The 21,865-nt window shown below is 39.6% G+C and overlaps 1 protein-coding gene across 6 annotated transcripts in view; it reads left to right on the forward strand.

Moving 5' to 3' along the window:
- Window positions 1-21,865, forward strand: part of TENM1 (teneurin transmembrane protein 1) — a 342,601-nt gene that overhangs the window by 214,416 nt on the left and 106,320 nt on the right. For all 6 annotated transcript variants that reach the window (XM_049827935.1, XM_049827938.1, XM_049827940.1 and 3 more), the window contains 3 exons: window positions 1,863-1,964; window positions 3,041-3,235; window positions 6,615-6,815. In XM_049827935.1, coding sequence (XP_049683892.1) covers window positions 1,863-1,964; window positions 3,041-3,235; window positions 6,615-6,815 — 498 coding nt within the window. The remainder of the gene's footprint in view (window positions 1-1,862; window positions 1,965-3,040; window positions 3,236-6,614; window positions 6,816-21,865) is intronic.

Here is a 21,865-nt window from a genome sequence, read left to right on the forward strand (position 1 = left end):
CATATTTGACATCTCTGCTGACAAAGTAATTAACCAGGACCACAGATTGAAACACTCAGAATAGAGCAAGAGCTTGGATGCATCTCTGCTATATCTTACTGTTGGCTGTGTGAAGCACTCATGCTCTCCTCATGAGCATCTGTTAGGTAGTATTTCAAGTTGCTCGATGTTAGTTATGTACAAAATTGATTTTGCTGACACTTTAGCTAAAGATCTGATCAGACTTTCCCTTGAGGGGGGTAATTTGCATGCAAAATCTGGCACGCCTCAAGTACTTCCATAGACTGAATAAAGGCCAGCCCAAACTGGACGTTGCATCGAGGGGAAGTAACTTTTCAAACCATTAATTCTTCATTTCAGAGCAATGTAGGGATCATTTATCATGGGCGGTGGTAAAAAAAAAAAAAACCAAAACTGAGAAGACAGGCAAGTCTACACATAGAGCAAGAGAAGAGTTGATAATGAACAGTAATATGTAAAAATTAGTAACAAGCAGCATATCTGTGAAAAAACTTACTTCTGAAAATGAGCTGGGTTTTTGACTTTGAAACAGGCATCCGTGTACAGGTTGTGGATATCTGATGAATAGATACATATCAAATGCCTGTCCTTTGGTATAAACTGAAAAGAATGTTTTTAAATAACAGTAGGAGTTTTGAAGAGGAGCCAATCCTTATCTGTCCAAGTGCCCATAAATAAGATCAAAATAAACTTAAGTTATTCATATTAGTTGTAGGATGTGCTTATAATCCATCTTTTGACAAGTTACGTTTGAGTTTAGAAGTATATCAGATTTCATTAGATTAAATATTCCAATGGTTTGCCCTTTCTTGAGAAAAGTTTTTCCTCCCAAATCACTCGCCACAGACAAATACTCTTCAAAAGGATCTGGGTTTTCTTCTTTTTCCCCAACAGGTATTATTTTGTGGGAAAGGACTCACGTTTCCCATCTTCCTATAGCCAGTGGTACTTCCCCACTTCCATGAGTGCATGAGCCCGTAAAACAGTCCCAGTTCCCATTTTTCTGTAGCCCCTCTCCCGTCCTGCGTGGGCTGCAGAGACCCTCAGCCCTGGCGCTGGCCTGACAGTGACCTATTCCACCTGGGAGAATCTTAGCCTTGGAGTTGCTACATATCCTTTACATAAAACCCATATAAATCAGTGAATCGCACTGAATTCCTGTAGGAAATACATGTGTAAATTAAAAACAGCTAATCCATGTACAGATATGAGCCTGTCCCCAGATGTGTGAGGTTAAGTGGTTTACTATCCAAAGCTGTGTGATAAAACATGGGCGAGTTTAAGATCAGAATTGAAGGCGGTTTTTTTTTCTTCAAATCTAGTTCTTAGTCCTTTATTGCATTGACTTTCATCACTGTACAAAAGACTATTTTTTTTTCATCTGATTGTATAGAAGTGGAAATCCTACCCTCCTCCAAGGAATTCAATTCACATGGTTCAAATGAACACCATAGAAGGCAATTTACTCTATAAACAGGTTTCATACAAATTACTTTGGCAATAAAAGGAAGTGTTTAAGGTGGACATTTTTCAGCAAATACTCTGGTTCTTGCAGTGCTTTTAATGGTGGTAAATTTTACATGAACACTTACTTTAAAAGCTTTTTGGTGTAATATAAATGATGCGCTTGTTATCTCAAAGCTGTCAAGACAAAATCTAATATTTGTAAGCTGCTGGAACAGGAATTTTGTTTTATGTGCCCTGTGAATGAAAATGGGCCTTTTACTGCTTCTGCACCTATTTGTATGTTGAGCTGTGTCCTGCAGAGTGAGGTGAAGATGCCATTCTTTTCAAATTCACCCAATTTGTATTTTTCTTTGTGCACAACTCTGAATAAACAGAAATCCTGGATGACTGCTCTACTAATTGCAATGGGAATGGAGAATGTATCTCGGGGCACTGCCACTGTTTCCCGGGATTCCTTGGTCCTGATTGCGCAAAAGGTAATCTCATATTAACTGACCCACAGTGCGTGACAGGGATCTTGATTATAGTGTGTGACTGCTGGGCTTGCAAAGATTCAAAGTGGTGAAAGGAGATTAAATTCCTTTTTCCGGCCAGGTGACAGATACAGTGCAAGCACACACATAGAAAGTTTCTTTATGCTGTACTTGAGCTAAGATGCATCAACCACTTCTCTCTCCCTGACTTTCAGAGTTAATAGACTCCTCCATCCCTCTCTGCATCCGCTCCGTGATTGTAAAATACAGTTTTTTATTAAGTGTGTTAGCTTAGCATAATGTTTTCTGTTGTTTGAAAGTGACAAACAGTTTCACTTTGGAGAAAATTGCATAAGTCAGTCAAATGCTTCTGTGGTCTTAACTTGAATGGGATATAGAAAAGAAGCCTAAAGCAGCTTAGAGACTGTTTTCCACCATTCGGACAAAAAGACATGCCAAAAAGATTGTTAAGTGAGCTTATTTCTGTTTCAGAAATTTCTGTCAGTATTACCCATCATCTGCTGCGTATGATGTCCGGACATTCTCATGTTTTTCCAATGTTTCCTCAAATTTAGGATAAACTTTATTTTTTAAGAGCTTGATTGGCTCAGAAATTGATACTGGATTGTAAAACTAAGCTTCCACATCGCTGGTTTACGTGTAGATCTGTAATGGCTAAAACTTCGGTAATGTTAAGCCCGCTTAGAAGAAAGAAGAAAAGGGCAGCATCTTGCTTCAGTCCACAGGGAAGAAATATTAATCTTACTGAAAATCATAAGCAGGCATCACTGCAAATTTTTTGCAGAGGCCGATCAAGGGGAGGGAATTATTTTTATCTTCTAAGATATCCCATTTCAGATCAAAATCAAGGTATACTGGTGAAGCAGACTGAGGAGACGAGGACATTGTACTGCTGCTGCGTTACCTAGTTCAAGGATTGCAGCCTGTCACAAGCCTCGAATCAAATGGAGGATTGCGGGGCTGGAGTGGAAAAGCAATGTTACAGAATGATAAATGCAATAAATGTTAATCTATGTAAGTATGTAAATACGTTAAAAAGGTCAATCTGCCTTCTTTAGATTCCTGTCCAGTGCTGTGCAGCGGAAATGGAGAATATGAGAAAGGTCACTGTGTGTGTCGCAATGGGTGGAAAGGACCGGAGTGTGATGTTCCGGAAGAACAGTGTATTGATCCAACCTGCTTTGGCCATGGTACTTGTATCATGGGCGTCTGCATCTGTGTCCCTGGATACAAAGGAGAGATTTGTGAGGAAGGTTTGTGAAGTTTCCCTCACTATAGGTAGAGGGTTTGATTTTTGTCTTTAATCTCCACACCTTTTTTAAGGTAGTTAAGAACTCACATAGATGCAAGAATCTTACTCTTTGGCTCAGAAGCACCTTTACTGTCTCATAGAAGTAATGTTAAGATAAAGGTAAAGGCATTCAGGTCTCAGTGACAGTCAATAGAGGCTGATCATGTAATTTCCAAGATTCATATTTTTATTCTAAAAGATTAAAATTATTTAATGTTGTTTAATAAGACTATCTAATAATTGTAGCATGGGCAATCCTCTGAAATACTCAGTTTCTCTTTCAGTCCAGGAGGACTCTAGTTCTCGGGTGATTTCTGTTCCCTCCCTCCACTGAGTCTCAGTAGCAAGAACAGAACTGGCTGGAATTTTTTGCCTTTCAGCAAGCAATGTATTCTCAATCCTCCCAAAGTTTCTTGGAAAACACCCCAGCAAGCAATGATTCCTTTTTTTTTTTTTTTTTTTTTTTTAGGTGAAAGTTGTGAGACCATCTTGATTTGTTTGTCTCCACTTTTCTTCTCTCAGGCTTCAGATACTTTTTTCAGGAAGGGTGGCTGGCATCCCCAGTCCTCCTTGCTGCCAGTAACCTCAGTCCGTTAGCACACACTGTCAGAGAGCCTCTGCAGACTTTTTTACTTGGCTAAAAGCTAAGAGCAAGGCATTCAGAAGATCATTTACACAAAATATGATGTGGTGGTTCCCCAGGGTAATCACAAGATCATAATCAGCTTTTTCTTTTCTTCATTCTGTTACATCTTAGATTTTTCTGCAAAGAATGTCCTGACAATATAAAGCCAAAAGAGCAGCAAACAGTTTCAGTTTACCGGAGCATATTGTGTAATTCTGTTGTCGTATGTCATTTTTACTGTGAGCCTGTGTTCAGGGTACTAAACTGGCATCCTTCAAGGCTCAGCTAATAAAAAGCGGGAAATTCTGAGAACAAGTAATTGTACTTTTGCTGGTTGCAGTACTGATGCGTCTCTGCCCTCATCTATAGAAAGAAGGAGTTGTCGTTTGCCTCTTAGCATTTCTGAGATAGCTCATCAGCTTTGACTTTCTTCCCCTGTGCATAGCCTCGGAAGGCAGAACTCTTCTTCATGCTTGCCCTGATTTGATGATTTTTCCACTAGTCCCCTTAGCCTGAAGCTAGTGACAGCATACGCTGTGCTTCCTGCTATATAGATTTTAGGTAATTCTTTTGAGTAGCACACAGAGGAGGCTCTTTATGTAGCTTGAATTCTCTAGTCAGAAAAATGTCCAGGATTGATTTGATGGATTTGACATACCTGGTATGGTTTTTAAAGGGAGGATCAAGAGAATGCGTCTGACATACTCAGTTGTTGGTAGTCTCAGAAACAGACAAAAACAAGAAAACCCAAATGGGAAAAAGCAAGTAATACACAGATTTACTCACGGAGGCCGTGATGCCAAACAAGCCTCTAGCTGGTGAGAGGCCGACTGCTGTTTTCAGTTCCTTTGTTTCTTGCCATGACGTGATCCTGCAAAATGGTTGAAAAAAATAATTGAGATAAGTGTACTCAGACAGCTACTGAAACTAAGAGTGTGAGAACATTGGCTTTTTAAAGTAAGAGGCATATTTAAATTTTTTAAAAAGGTGGAATTATGCAGAAATAGGGTGGATGAAACAATCCCGTGCAACCACGTACAGTGGATTTTTATTGTAACGGTGTGTGCGTGACACAACTGCTCAGTTTACTGTATTGTACAAAGTAACGTGTGCAGTCGTGGAAGTAATTCTGTCAGGAATTCAGATTACATCATTGCATGTAAATACGAGTTTATTATTATAGCAGCATTGTTGACATAGCAGGCATAGTACCAGATGTACTATCCAGGGAACACCAGTAGCTACATGTATTCATTGCTATGGGAGTCCTTTGAATTTGTCCTGTCAGATTATCATTACTAAAGTGAATGATACTTTTTAAGCTGTTTATGGAGTCACTCAATTAACTTTAAAAGGTCAGCAAAATAAAGAGCTGTCTCAGGATGAGGGAAAATTGCGAAGTATTTTTGTCCTATGCTTAGCAAGATACATGTTGTCCAGAAACACTTGACTCCCCTCTTTCAGAATTATATTATGTTGTGCACAAGCCTGGAAGGCAGAAAAAGATACAACATACATCTTGAAATGAGATCTTGAATTGATGGCATAGCAGCTCAAAAGATAAAGCATCACTTCTTTATTCTTAGTTCAAAAGGTCCTATGAACTGGAGTCTGTTAATCTCTACGTCTGAAGTATTTAGTCTTCCCTTACTGAAGCAGAGAGCTTCTCTTCATTTGTGTAGCACAGAATACTGTTTGTTAAGTTTACAATTTAATTATTAAAACAGTACTTGTGCTGATACTTGAAAAATACATGCAAGAACTTTCAAAGTGTCTCTTTAACGTTAGTCTGAAGCATAGTCTAACATGAATAGGCTTTTGGCTAATTGTTTCCCATGCTCGGACCCCACAAATCCTCTTCAGCTCTGCAGCCTTCCTGCAGCCTCCAGAGAAGGCAGGCTGTGTTCTGCTTAAAATCTGTCTTGTTAAAGAAATGCTGGGCCTTTATGAAAGAATATGCTGATTATACAGGACTAACCAGCTGATTTAAATTCTTCTGCAGAGCTCCTGAATTTTTCACTAGGAATAGTTTAATCCAAATTGAGAACAAATTTAGCTCTTTGTCTGTTTGCAAATTGTTCATCAGTACGTTATGACTTTTATGAATCTGTTCATTATCTGCAATTGCCCAGCACATACTTTTTATGAGTGTTTGAGATTATTTTTTTTTTTTTTACAGCTAGCATTCAGTCAGAGATTCACTACTCAGGGTTAGTGATTGGCCACTTTTTTTTGTATCAAATTTTCAGCTTCCTTTCCACAGGAAGGTGAAAGAATAAATCTTCCTTTTCCCAGACGTAAATAAAACACAGAGCACAAATACCCAAATGGAAACACAATGCACAATTGTAGAAGTAATTATTAATTGCTCCACTTCTTTCCCAGCCCTGCTACTGAAGCACAAACTTCACTGACTTGGACCAGTAGACTTGTCTGGGGAATCTGTGTTTTAAAAATAAGACAGTATCCTTGACAAGCAAAATCAGATGATCTCTAACAGTCTACATGCTTGCATTTTTTTCTTGGTTTTGGCTTATACTTTTGCACAGATGTTAGCGTAGACTCTTTTTTCCTTGTGTTTGTTAACATCGTTTCAGTTTGGGTACTTGCACAAAAATCAGCAAATTCATCTGAATCCCTGATACTGTATTTCACTAGGAAGCCACTGTAAAGGTGCAAGCTTTGTGCTCTAAGTTGTTTGTTCCCTGCTTTCCAGAGGACTGCTTGGATCCGATGTGCTCTGGCCATGGTGTGTGCGTCCAAGGGGAATGTCACTGCTCCACAGGCTGGGGCGGCGTGAACTGTGAGACGTCGCTTCCCGTGTGCCAGGAGCAGTGCTCGGGGCACGGGACTTTCCTCCTGGACACGGGACTCTGCAGCTGTGAACCGCAGTGGACGGGTTCAGACTGTTCAACAGGTACGCTGGAGGTTTGATTTCTTCAATGATGTCTGTGCTATCTTTTGAGTCGTGAAAGAAAGTAGTTACTATTAGCGTGCTAGTATGAATTTAAAAAACAAGAGAGGGATGAACCAGGGATGCTGTGGCATGGCACTTAATGGGCTTGTCAGCAACTGGCTCTCTGTTGACAAAGATAGAAAAGCTTTTCCTCTGTGACAAGAACGTTGACTGCCTGATGGCGTGACAGCGAGAACGGTAGTCCTGCAAGAGTGCAAGTGCCTCCTGGCATGGATTGGAGTCAAGCATAACTCTCACCTGAGATGCTGAGCTCTTACCAGGCTCCTGCAATGAGGGAATCTACAACTCGGAGAGAAACTGGGAGGATATTTTTAAAAAAAAAAAAAAAAAAAAAAAAAAAAGGTCTAAATGCAGTGACTGATGAGTAAGGAGGCTCTGCCAAAAAATCTTTAAACAGAAATGACCATCCATTCTCTCATGCTGGGATAAAAACTCGTTTCTTTCTTAGAGGACCATCAAGGTTTGATCTCACTGAATTTGATTAAGAGTTGAAATGGATTTCCTATGTGCTTTGTACATTTACGTTTCATTTTCTTGAAATGAATGCACTCTGGACATTTTACTCTGTAATGGAGCATGTCATTACCAATGTACGTACTACTGTTTTTTTCCCATATAAAGCTCACGAAACCGGAATCTCAGATGATAAGTAGCACATCACAGTACAGAATAGATGCAAGTGACAGATTTGCTGAATACTGTGGAATACAACCAGTGGTCCAAGTCACCAATCTTTCTTAGAAATCATCATTCAAAAGAACACTTGGAACAGTATAAATTTCCATTCACATCTTTAAAGAGTATGGTTATGATCTTTAAGTTGGGACTTAGGAAATGTCCCTCTCTGTGATAACTTTTTAAGCAACAAAATATCGACCTGCAAATAATTTTCAGTGTTTGTTACAAAGGCCCTGCATTCATTCATTCTAGACTCCAAAATTAATGCCTGTAATTTCAGTCTGACACTGTTGGATACGGTACCTGATTTGATAAGAATCGACTTTTTATTGGCTTTCAGCAAAAGCCCGGTTGCTAGCATTTTTATCATGTATTTTATTACGTTTTAAAAATATTCGCTGAAGTTTAGTAATATAGTAGTACTTCCATTAATGAAGCGAATAATTAGGAAAGCTGCTAGCTATTTACTATTTTTTTACTTTTTTTTTTAAAAAAAATGCAAACTAACTCTGTTCCAATACAACATTATTGTAGCTCAAAAAGAGATGTTAATCTCCAATAGTTCTGTTTTGTCAGCTGTATGGGGCAATTAGATATTAAGTAAGGGAACAAAGAACTAATAAATAACTGCAGCGAAGGGGCTTTTATCTTGTGTGCTAGGATCATAGTTTTCATGTTTGTCTCACCTCCAAAGCTGTTCTGATTAATTTTTAGAGGAAAAGTAACTTTTTTCTCTACCTTTATCAACCAGTGGGGAAAATACTTCTCTTCATCCCTACTGTCTTCTGAGTTATCAAAGGATGCTTTTACAACCGCCAACAGGCATCTCTCTTTCTAGCTAGATACTTCAGATTTCTCCTTTCAAATATATCTTTCTTCATTGGTGTTAAACTAGATTCAGGATTGTTCTGGCAATGCAACGAGTGTTAGACTGAAGTACAGATGTTCATTTGCGGTTGAGACTTTCCTCCTAGGATCAGTGATTGCTGTGCATGCTGGAAGTAAAGCTTGATTTTAGTGAGGAAGGAAAACATTGGATGAGTAAGTCAGCAAGGTCAGAATAAATGAGCTGTCATATGTGAATGGAAAAAATCACGAGGTTCTGTACAATGAAGAGGATGAAAAGGGTAAACCACAGACTGCTCATCTGGAATCAGACAACAAGGAAAGCTTTGCAAGTGATAGACGAGCAGTCTCTCAGCCTGCCTCAAACCCTGGCACTTTCCCACCATCTCTGTACCACAGCATTATCAGTACTGTGAAAATTTGCCTTTCTGTATCACCTCGAAGAATAGAGGCTCCTGTCCTGATGATTTCTGCATTCCCCAGCAAATTCCAAATCCTTTCAAAATAAAAGGATAAATTATTTTAAGTTTTATGTTTTTCCTAAATAGAAATTAATATATCTTGCTGTACTTTAAAAAAGGAGAACTAGCAAAGGTGCCAGAATGGTTTTGAATATATTATCCCAGATACACTGTGGCCCACCTGAAGAGGGATAAGCCATCGCTATGATACCTTCCCCTACCTGCCCATCTCTACCTCTTCAAACAATAAGAAATTCCATTTTAAAAGCGGCAGACTGGGGAAAGACAGAAATCAGTGTGGACATGGAGGACCAGAGATGAAGGGTGACTGTGTGATCCATGCGTATCCTGAAAGATTGTGAATGTTTGGAGCCCCAGCATGAGATCTGGAATCATTCATGGACTTTTGAGGCTGGAAAAGACCATGGTGTTCATGCTGTTTGATTTTCTGTAGGACGTGTACAACAACACCAAAAAAATCGTCCTTCAGCTTCTGCTTGACACACATAATTTCTGTTTAGTTTTTCAAAATTTAACCGCCTCACAAAGACTGAAAATGAAGGATAGTCTACCATGTCCTTAGGTAAATTGTTTCCATTATGCCTGACCCTCTCTGCTAAAAAGTGCACCTTTTACTCCCAGTTTGAATAGGTGAAAAGTCTTACAGTTGTGGGTTTTCTCTGTGAGGTGAAAGACTGTCAAATTCCTTGTCAAAGTCACTATATTTTTTTGTCCTTAATGTTTATAAAAGAGCCAATATTTGAAATACATCTGCTTCTCATAATGGACAGACAGACCCCCCTCTCTCTCCACCCACCCTCTTTCTCTTTCTCTCTCTTCCCTCATTTCTATCTCCACATCCACAAGAATAATGAATGCCAGAAAAAAAATTATGTATTTCTTGGGGTTTGGGTAGGCTTTTTGTGAAGTATGACTGACCACATAAAGTACGCGTTTTTCTTTTCCTATTGTTTCATTAAAAAATTACATCAAGGGGACACTGAAACTCCAAGCTTAAATATTCAAAGATTAAAGAAAGACAAAAGAGGATACCTACACGTCTGTGTTTCTTATGAAACAGGTTTCATTTTTCACAGTTATAGAAATGCCATTTCACTAAGGATGTATGGCCTGATCATTCAAGCACTTACTTGCTCTTGTATATACTTGCTCTTCTGCACAGTAGCTGTACTAAACACAACGTCTTTTCCTAATCTGCTGGACTGTTTAGTTCAGATTCTACATGAACTTGCATGTTGAGAGTGTTTGGATACAACAAACACTGAACTGCGATGTGGTTGAATTAATTAGTTGATAAGAAGTGGCTAGTTTAAAAAAGGTGAAATGTGTATATAGTTATATTTAAATATTTGAGGGAGCACATGCACAAAAGCACAGAGTAATGGAGTGAATTGGATTTCTTTCTAGTCTTCCCTCATGTGGGGCATGGTTTCTAAAGGGACTGTCAAATTGGGGAGGCCGTAGCTGTGACTCACGTAAGTATTGCAGAGTCCATCTTGGAGGCTTCCCTATAAGAACGTGAATTCTGGCATTATCCCCTTTTTTGGCTCGGCAGCTTAATGTCTCAGATTGTCCATTGAACTTTTGCAATACTTTTTCTGAAGAGCTCTTCCTTTTTCTTTAGGCCTTATGTATGTTCTTAAGGAATTAATTTATTCAATAGAATACAGTAATTCAACAGATAATATCTGTACTCCAAAGGCTGGTATAACTAGGGCAGCCCTAGTTTATGTTCAGAGTTGAGGATTACTCTTCTACCCAAAAATAACACCAGTGTTAGAGATGTTTCTTACACTACGGCTGTGGAGAAAAGCTGTGTGGCACTGAAATAACCGCCACAGAACCAGTCCAGAGTCCATCTGACTTACTGGTCTAGTTAAACTGTCCTGCATGACCTATCAGCTTGAGCATCTTTTATGTATGAGGATTAGCTGGCAATCAGGCACCTTTGTAGCAATGCTACAAAGCATACTGTTAACAGCTATGAGCTGGGGAGAGCAGATGCTTGCTGCCAAAATCATTGACATCCTCTCCTGATGTGGGCATTACACCAGCTTCTAGCTAAAAGAGTGGTAATTCTGAAGTGCTTCAAGATCTTATTTTTATCATCAGACACCTGAAGCCAGGATCCTTCTCCAGTGTAGCATAGACCCACTCACTTTCTCTGCATAGCTTTGATTCCCAAAATATTTCCAAGACCAAAAGAAACAGAGCCACAACACTGTTACAGTTCCACACCGTCCAAGCCAGTTTTGGCTAGTCAGCTTAACACAGATGTCCAGCATAGTCTCTGCTCTGACCTGTGGACTGCCAAAAACCGATCTCACTGCACCACCTTCTGATACTCCTTCTACATCCAAAGTTCTTGATGGTCCATTGCCATCCCATGAGGTCCAGAAAATCCTCTTACAGAACTCCAAAGCAGCTGTCAGGATATGTTTTCATCGTGTTTGAATTGGTTCTCAATAACATCAGCTCAGTATGGCTTGAAGGTTGTTCAGACATTTAGTATTGTTACTCCTACGCTACTTGTAGGACACAACCTATGCTGTCCTTTTATTCAGCTCTGTTAAGATGCAGCCTTTCAATATTCTTAGCTGGGTATCTGTTACAGACATGTTTGGCCTCTTTCTACCCTGCAATATTGAACTTCCATGAAAAGCCGTTTTGTTTTGTTAGCTCAGATTTCAATTTGCCTATCCCAAAGATGACGTGGTTTTGGTTCCGGCTTTGCCGTGCTACCTGTGCACCTATTTGTAAAGGCTCTTCTTATCAGCTGGCGTTCAAACAGAAAGATAATATGCTTCTGATTCTTTTGCCTTCTTTAGGCAGCATCAACTGAATTTCACTCTGAAAACATTGACAGATCTTTAGCTACACAAATCAAAACAACATTGATAGGCATCCTTTCTACAGCCATATGTGACATCAGGAGAAAAATTAAAAAAATCACTTACCCTCTATCTGTACCTAAGATTTGGTTTATTATATGGACAAGATCAAAGTGCTTTAATCGTTCTATATGATTACACACTGGTGCGTATTTACTATGAGAGAGATGGATTAGCCTGTTTTGCCAATTTGCCAACTGGCTTGAACACTGAAGGTCAAAAACAAGCTATGGCTTTCACTGCTTCAAAATTGTACCAGTCAGAAATTTGTAGAGAAGCAGCACAGAGTTATTCCAGCTGAGTTCGTCCAAATGCTGTACCTTGGACATAGCTGTTGTAATTCCAGTTGCAAGGATCAGTGCTGCAGTCATTATTCAAGTAATGTAATCAAATATTTCATTCCTGCTGGCCTCAGCAGACATTGCTTACTGCCTTTACCTGTGGTGTAATCTACGTTGAGATATACACAGAGATCCAGTATCATCTTCTACAGTAACTTTATTTCTTTTAAGTTGTTTTAGCAGCTGTCCCTTGAACAGTCATCCATCCCACTTTCTGCAGTCTTCACTTTGGACTGTGCGAGGAATGAGGAGACTTGTGTCTGCTTTTGCCTAAAAGTAAGGGAGGCACGGCTGTTGGGGCCAACCGAAGTTCATCTTGGGCAGAGGTCCACAGACATGTCCGAGGAGAGCTGTCTTTCCACCATTTTGATTCCTAAAGTGTTTCCAAGACAGAAGAAACAGCAACAGCACTGTTACTGTTGGATTGCCCAACATCATCCACGTGGTCCAAGACGTCCACATTGGCACATCTACATTGTCCAAACCATACAGCAAATAGGTCGTTTTCAAACACTGTAATGGCTCTAGCTCATGCTGTCAAAAAAAACCATGTGATTTTATCTCTCAAATCATTAGTTTGTGGAAAAACAAATCCTTCTCTCATGTAAAGCACTGAAAATTAAAAACCCATGATAATGCAATATAAATGTGAGTATTCTGTGTTTGAATTAATTCCTTACTATATTGTTTGTCACTTTGCTCATTTAATTTCAGGTTTTTTCCTAGTTTGGTCATCCTTTGGCAAGTGGCACAAAAACGCCCAAAGACATTTGGCCGTTACCAGTTTAGCCATCTGACAGTGGACGTGCCTAAGAGAGATGCACAAGGGATTGGGTTCTGTTTCTCATTTAGTCTCCCCCCTCCTCTAAAAACTGTGAATAGAGAGTAGGAATTTCATACTTTGTTTCAAGTGAGACTGATTATAATTATTTTTTTTTGTGAAAACTACCTGTGCTGGAAAAGGTAATCCTTGGAATATTTCAGAGTCTCAGCATCTTTAAACCATACCAGATCCAGTTATGATTGTATGTGAAAATCGGTTATTATTCAGACCTTCAACATACGGCTTAGTTGACCTGCGCAGTATGGGTGTGATTTACTGCATACATGACAAAATAATACAGTAGGATGGAAGACTGATAGTACACTATTTTAATGTCAGCAGGACTTCAGTATAGTCAACTTTCTACTTACTGTCTGTGGATCTTTGTTGCTTTATTTATAGGCTGTCATCCAAAATCCCTTGATGTTAATGAGTCATCTCCCTTTGAGGCGTATAGGCAGTGCTTTTCAGAAAGACAAAATCAAACTTGTGAGTACTGACTACTCGTGTCAGGTATAAGGGAAGCTCTGGCTAATTGAAGGTGCAGCATCAACAAACTGAACAAAAAACCCCTCATCTTCTGTTCTCACACACCTTTAACATGGAGCCTTGAGATTAAGGGAGTGAAATACCAAAAGAAAATGGATGACAGAGTTGCTCAGTGGGGCAGAGCCTTAGCTAGCATAAATTAGTGTAACTGCAGTGATGCCACCAGTGCCATCCCAGTGTGTTTCAGGTGAGAATCCAGCCCTGAGTCACTAATTAATTGCAGCACTATGCCTAAAATACTACAGACTGAAAAGTAATGAAATCTGTGACAGAGCTGATGCCTGTGACATCCTGTCCCGTATTCGTTTCTCTAGACTCTATTCAGCCAAAGTAGGCCAGTTTCCGTCCTCCTTACTCCAGGACATTTGTCATAATTCCACTGAATCCATTTATACCACTGAAGCAACCTAATTATGATTGGGAAAAGAATACTGGCAGTTCTTAGTCACAAAAACATTCATCCTAAAATGATTATATGGAGATGGTATATATTTAGCATATCTATTTTTGGTTAAGCTCTCTCTAGCAAGATTGGTAGTAATTTTACAAAGGTTAAAAATGGATCAGCAGCCTCTTCCCTCAGTATCTTGCGAAGCATAAAACCTCTTTAAAACTGAAGTGCTTTGAAAAATGCAAAATGTTGTAATTGTTGTAAATTGATATGTGCAGAGTAGAGTAATTTAAAAATCATTAGAAGTATGCATTTTTTAAAGCAAAGTGCTTCAAAAAGAAATGAAGGCATAATACAGTATATTAATATAGTTCAAGACATCTCAAATTGGTTTCAAAATTAAACATCAAAAACTGCAACTTGAAAAAATAATTAGGTAAAACCATTTCATCGCAATCAGAAAACTCTTCAGGTTTAGGAAATTGCAAATTATGGGTGTCAGTCATTCTCATTTGCCAAGGACAAGGATATTCAGTGCAAACAGCTCGCGGTAGTGAAAATAGCCTTGAAATTTCCTCAATACGTGATGTAATCTGTCATGCATTTTCTATAGACTGCTCTGTTCCATGTTGGTACTTCTACTCTGCTCCCTATTTTAGACAAATCTCAAGAACTTTTTAATTACACTATAACCATCCTTCATTGTTTTGTTCTGAAGAAATGATGGACTTACTTAATTTCATCTAACTGTCCTCTTTCTTTAATTTGTGAGGAGCTTTGACTATTACTGCTCTGCTAATTAAAAGGATGATTGAAGTTTCCCCTGCTGTACATTGTCTGACATTGTAGAAAGACTCTTCTTACTACTGTATGTTTCATTGAAAAGAAAAAAAAAAGATGTGTGGCTGGTTTGATTTGTATCTCCTGTAGAGTTGCAAGAGTTTGCAAAAAGGTATCTGGTGAGCAAGATTTCTATTAAAAACTTAGTAGTTAAAGACTGGAACACTTAGTATGTGTTGCTGGAGAATTTAAAACATGAGAAATGTAAGGCAGTGAAGAAGCACTCCAATAAAAATTAATTCTCCTGCATGTTGAAATCAGTCCAGAGGGAACCAGAAATACCTGATGTAGTCATGTATTGATTTAAAAAATAGGATAAGTCAAGGGTATGAGATATACAATGAGGAAACTTGGGATGTTTTTCAACTGATTGCTGCTTATGTTGCAGATTGGCCAAAAATAATGGCTCTTTCCTTCCCTTTTTCTTCCTGAAAATTAAGATTCTTAATCTACTGCTGTCTGCACCTCATTCAGCAATTATTGGAAATATCCCTCATTCAAATGTAAACATCATTTACTTAAGTCAGCTTCTGTAAATCCTGGTCTAATCCACAAAAGGTGTTACTTACTCCGCTGGGTGCAATCCACAGATGCCAATTTTGGATGCTTCTATCCCAGCAGCTCTTCCCTTATCCAGGAGCGAGATACCCAAATTGCCGTGGTGACAGCAATATGGTCCTGTTCATCCTACCTTCTACGTAGCTATCAGAGACTTTCCACTCTCTAGGCAAGGCATCGTGTCTCTTTAGGGAGTCCGTTGTGTCCAGGAACCGTCCACCTCTGTGTGTTTTGTGCTAGGCCACCTCCGGTAGATCTGGTTTGAGGGTAATGTTCATTAGGATCCTTAGGCAACACCTGTGTAAGATCATGCAGATTGTGAAACTAGAGAGCTTAACATAAAGCTGTTAGGACCTCTAGTTGGGTGATAATCTAGTAGCAAAACCCAGCAAATAAGTGGGATTTTAGTAGCAATTCAGGTGCCAAAGTGGTTCGAGCACCTCCAAATTAGGTAAGCTGAGCAAAGGGTTTAAGGGTCTAAATTTTTTGGATTTAGACATTTAAGGTTGTAGTTAAGTGCCTGCATCCCTTTTTGCATCTCAGCCTTATTGCCTACATGGTAGTCAATCTCCTAGACAGTGATTAAGAACCATAGTAAAACTACTGACAGGACATAGTATGGAAAAGACTTTTGTGAACACTCTGTATCCAAGAAAATATCAGCATGGAAATTCTGAATATGAAAGGCCTGTACTCCACAAGAACCCTTTACAAAAGCGTTCTCTGAAGTAGAGAAGTTGTGGGAATGTTCTGCTGGTGTTGGGGGTGCTGCAGTGGAGGGGAAAAAACAGCCTAAATGGAGAAAAGTACAGTAGCGACATACAAAATCTTCAACTTTTAATTTGCTAAGCCAAGTCCAGTGATGAAACTCTGACATGTTATCCATACCACCAACATGTAAAGAAGGGTTCTTGTGTTAGGAGGAAGCTTCCCTTCCTCACAGCTGGAAAAGCACAAATGGGAATTGCTAGAGCAAGAGTACAAAAAAAGCCCCAGAACAACTAAAGGTTTTGTCCTTCAGTGAATTTCAGAACATCTGTTGTGCAAAATACATTGTATCAGTCCCTGAAAGGCAGATATTTGTAATATTTTTGTTGTTGTTGTGGTAAGAGTTCTACAAAAATAGCTATCATTTCAGTCTGCTTATGCAGCAGAGTCTGAAAATAGGAAATTGCTATTGCTAAAAGTAAAAAAATCATGGAAACTTTCTTTTCTCCTACATATTGCATTTTTTAGCTTTTTGATTGTGTAGATTGTTGGAAGGGTAATATATGTAGACATCTAAGGAATTCCTGGTCTCTGCCCTCTTTAAGGACTTTTGCTTAAATATTTAGGCTCAAGTAATGCTTTTTAAATAAAATTAAATTTATAGTAATTATGCAGCACAAACTCCTTGTGTATTGTAGCTGCAGTGTACATTTGGGCACGTCGCTCTTCAGTTTAGGAAGCCCTGGCTGTTTTATAAACAGATTATTAAAATAGCATCTACCACCTTGTGATCCAAAATCATTTTCCGACGGCCCGCAGAAAGCCGCTTCTTCACGTGGCGCATTTGTATTTCCAGCTCCTCCTCTGGTCACCCACGCGCTCGTTACGAAAATGCCTTGAAGAAGGGCGGCCAGCCCGGCGATGCCTCCGTCAGCTCTGCGGAGCGAGCAGTAGCAGGGGGTCTTTGAGCTGTATGTGACTGGGCAGCATGTCCTGGGGATAACAGAACTGCCTCGGCAAAGCAGCGTTTGCACGGGCGAGGAGGGACCGCGAAGTGATGAGTTAGTGGAAAAAACGCAGGCAGCGTAGAAGGAAGAAAGCGAGCAAAATAACAAAGGACGCTCGTTCGCTTCTTAAAATCTGCAAAGCGCTACTGCAGTTGTACCACCGCCACCGAGGAGCGAGATAGCAGTGCTCGCTTCAAAGCCAGGGTCGTGTGCCCGAGGTGCTGCTTCTCCCTGGTGCAGGAAAAATGCAAGTCATGACCTGCAACTTTGCTTTAGCAGCAGCAAGACGGAACAGCAGCTGCCAGATGCGTGTTGCTATTTCTGTTTGTGGTGCTGACACAGAAGAAGTTACGGTTTACTTACTGGGACCTGCTTCATCTCTCTCAGTACTCATCTTCACCAACACAGCAATGAACATAGAAATGTTTGCTCCTTGTCCGTGTAAGCGGTGCTCATGCTCGGTCACTGAGCACTGCATGACTTCTGCTAATTGAGGCTGCACTCCTTGCTTTTGTTAAAGAGCTTGTTATGCCTGGCTGTTGAGTTTGTCCAAGAAACTGCTTATTTGTGCTAAAAAGAGAGGAAGCAAGGCCAGCCTCTTCGGCTGATTTTGCTTTTGATTGTGAAACTGAGATGTTACTTAGAAGCTGGTAGTGACCTTTAATTTCTCATAGTAGTTGTTCCTGTGGTAAAAGTTCTTTGTTGGGAACGCAGAGTTCCTGAGGTTTTTTTTGTTGATCCACTCTTTCTGTGCATGTGGTCTGGCTCTTCCCCGAAAAAACAGTCTGTGAAAATGGAAGTACATCCTTTTAAAAGCATCCAGTCCCCTTTCTATGACCAATTTGGGCAGCAATGGCATCTATGCCATTTGGGGGCTGCCATTGCTTTTACACAGGTGAATCTGAATAGATGTTCCTGTAATATGTTGCAAAGTAGTACCGGTGCCCACCTTTTCCGCATTTTGAGACCTTCAGAGATACGTAAGTAAAATAGATCATCTTCCATTACTGAAGTCAGCAGGTACTTCTAATGTACACAGCACGTAACCTAGGTGAGGTAAGCACTTGTTGGAGCAATTCTTGTGAGTGGACCCATATTCAAAGGTCATCCTGTAAGCCAGTGAATTTAAGATGGTGCTTACTCTTTGCAAAAGTGCTTAAATAAATCATTACTTCTTTACTGAATATTACTAATCAAATTTACTAATTAAATAATTGTGGAAAACTTTATGCTCTGAGCAGAGCCCTTAGTCAGTGTTAATAATAGCACTTCTGTGTATCATGAAAGATTTAGTGCTTACATAAAGATGTATCCTGATCCACTCGGGCAACCTGGTGAACCTTTGCTGAAAATAGGGTCTCAAACTCTTTATTTTCTTTTGACGCTGGATTAGTTCAGGCTGTACCTGTGAGACAGCTTTATTAAACGTACCTACTGAGCCATCTCTTTGCCTGTTTCCTTTTGGAGGAAAGGAAACCTTCCTTTGGTTGCTCTGCCATGTTTCTCATCGTTATCATAGGCCTCATGCCTGTCCTTATTCTCATGGTCTCTCACTTACTCAACAGGTTTCCCATTTTTCCTACAGAACTGGCTTTTCAGCCCAAGGAACTGTGGTTTGCATTTTCCCCTCTGTGAGTGAACACAAAGGCATAGCTTTCAACTCACTCATTACTGCTGACGATAGATTGTTCTAGACTGCTTTCTTGCTGGTCTCCTGATCAAATAAAATATCGAACAAGGTAGACGTTGCATGGCATTTCCTTTTGTGGTTCTCAATGTATTGTGAAGGATTTCAGAACTTGTTAGTCAGACTATGAATCTCCGGTGAGGACTGTAATCTCACTGCTTTACAACACGTACAACTTGAAATCATAACAATCACAACTTGAAATTATAAAGCAGGACCAAATTTGACAAGGAAACTCCACATTTACTTGGGAAGCGTGGTATTTAAAAAATGTCCTGGTCAGAATACTGTGTGGTTCTGCTTACCCTTGTGTCAGTCTAATCTTCCTTGCTATTAGGTTGTACTGCTGCTCATTTATTTTAAACATTTCCCACAAAGGCCTTGTCTGACCTGCCAACCTGTATCATCTCTAAGAAAGAGACAGGTTCTGCAGCTGAAGTCCCTTGTGTGGCAAGCACAGCATAATTGTATTCTGCTTTACACCAGTACTATGGCTGGGTAAACAGAGATATACCCAATGGCAAATGAATAATCCTTTTCAGTGGTATCAATTTTCAGAGCTTTGGCTGCCTGAAATGAAATATCTGTTAGTATGTTTACCATTACCAGTCCAGATTCATCAGGCTGTATTGATTAAATTTTTGCACTGTAAAAATACCATTTTGAACCACAGCAAAATCGATAAAGGGTGAGGTTTTTTATATATACAAATTGGATTTGGATCAGGAAGAAAATATTCTTCATCAGATGAAAAATAAAGCTGGAAAAAAAAGTGTGATAAAAGATCTAAGAAGGGGAAAAAGTTTCTCTGTCGTTGCCCCCGCCTCTGCTGTATTTGTCCTTTGGACCTTTCTGTCTGTCTACTGATTGCTTTTCTACACAAATAAATTTTCAAGCAAATTGAGGCTCCCAGTTTGGAAATGATACTTTCAGATAGGTGTAGCATTATCAGAAGCTACATTACAGTTTTCAAAAAAATGCAATTACATTCATATATTTTGAGATACACAATAGTGTTAATGGCAGCCTTCCTACCAGAAGTCAGAAGAGCTATTTATAGAGTACTTAATGCATCAGAAAGAAGTTCAATGAGATGATGGTAGGATTATTTCCAGAAAGCAATTAAAACCGTTGCTAGATTGATGGCAAAACATTCTGAGTAACAAACAGTGAGGATATGGCATTTTAGTTCCAGTGGTTTTATTTTATGTGTTGTGGCCTGTGGTAAGAAGATAAGAAAGGTAGTTAGATATCAGTGAGGCAACACATGAGAAAGGCTTTCTGCATAAAGCTTACAGTAGAAAGGTTTAAAATGAAACAATGTTTGAAGAATGGAGAAGTTTTGCCTTTGGTAGAAATAGTCGATCATTATGCAGTAGCTGTGTCTGAATTATCCCAAATAATAGTCGGGGCTGTGCGAAGTTTAGATTGCCCCAGTTTGTTCTGAAGACGCTGACTGTTCAATAGTACTTTTCTGAAACTCTTGTCTCTGTGAAGAAGACCTGACCTCCCGAAGTCCCTCATTGCCTCCCGGTCAACACCTCCTGGGATAATGCGGTTCGTAACATGAAGTAGAGAGCCAGGATCGAACCCTTATTCAGTGATTAGAGTGATTTCAGCTGTGCTATTTTTCGGTTGCCAGTGAGACCACCCAAAAGCTTATTTACTGTAATCATTGCGTTATTTCATAGCAAAACCAATAGATCTGCTGAAGACAAAATAGGAAATAGGGTATCAGTCATGTAATTGTGAGGGAAAGGGGGTACTTAATAGGAGGTCAAGTAATAGAAGACATCAGGAAGACTCTAGAATGATGTTTAAGGAGTTTAAGGAATGCCCACATGTTTGTGTAATGCATGGAAAACTGTAAATAGTTGTAATATCTTATGAGCCTCTCTAACGTCGTTCAGAGCCAGAAATGAGGGCAAATATGATTTGGAGTAGGACCTGTTTTCTCCTTGAGATTTTTTCCAAAATCGTGCCTCTTCTGCTTAACATAGCTTTATATGTTTGCTACAGTCCCTTGCTTCGTGACAGTGTCAGAAAGGATAAATATCAATAGCTGAATAAATTTAAACATTCTAGTCTGATAACAGACTGTAATAGAAAACTATTTCAGACACAAATGTGTCAGGTCGGGTGAGATGAATCTCTCTGTGTCTTTTGTTGGTATGGGCCACCAAGTCCCATTTTGTGCAAGAGCAGAATCTTTGGAAATGACTGTGGGAATTATTTTGGAGGTATATGTGAGAACAAATTCAATGCGATAGTTTTGCAGCGTTCATGTAATTAACATTAAAGTGTTGTTTTGAATTTATTCACACAAATACAACAAACAGCTCCAACTCACAAATTGTAGTGGTATTGTGAGATGATCTTTAATGTTGTTTCATTGTCAGATGTAAGTGTGCGATGCATGGAGAGGACAAGAAGTATTGCAGCAGAAGAATTTAGATTGAGAGAATAGTTGTCTGAAGATAGGGTGGTGGTGGTACGGATTGCCTAGTCCTGTTGTAGGTTCTCTGTTGCTGGGAGCTTTTAAGGGATGCCAGCCGTGATTTCATTGGGAAGAAGGAAGAATAGATGATCATGTGAAGCCCTTTGCGCCTCTGTTTTCTATAAATCTACATTAAAATAGGTAAACCGGGCTATGCACATAGATACCTGTCAGAACTGTGTGTTATTTTAGTATTCTGACAGTAGAGCAGTAGAGGCTTCCTTCTTTTTTCCCCCCAAACAGTTGCCAGTCATTCAGTGATGATCTATCATGTTGATTTATTTTTGTACCAAATTTCACATAAAGTTCTATGGCATTTTCCCATCAAGCGTTGCTTGGTGCTGTGAAGGATAGGGCGAAGGTATAGCAGCAGTTGTTGGGGAATGCATCTTTGCTGCCTTTTCCACACGGGAACCTGATTTCTGTTTGCCAGAGGAAACATGTTCACTAAAGCTGGCAGCTGACAGCCAAAGACTTCAAAATTAATGTTTTGCAGACACTTCCAAGTCCTTTTGATTTCCAGCTCGGGCTTGAAGAGCAGGTGCCACTGAATTCTGGCACAGCCCATGTAATACTTCTGTCTTGCCTCTGTGGAAAAACTGTCCCTAGCTTGACAGTTTATTGGCATAGCTGTGGTTGGCTAAGAATGTAAAAAATTGTACACCTAACTGACATACTGTGACGCTGTTGGA

The sequence above is a fragment of the Accipiter gentilis genome, chromosome 24 (genome assembly GCF_929443795.1).
Source record: "Accipiter gentilis chromosome 24, bAccGen1.1, whole genome shotgun sequence".
In the NCBI taxonomy this organism is placed as follows: domain Eukaryota; kingdom Metazoa; phylum Chordata; class Aves; order Accipitriformes; family Accipitridae; genus Astur; species Astur gentilis.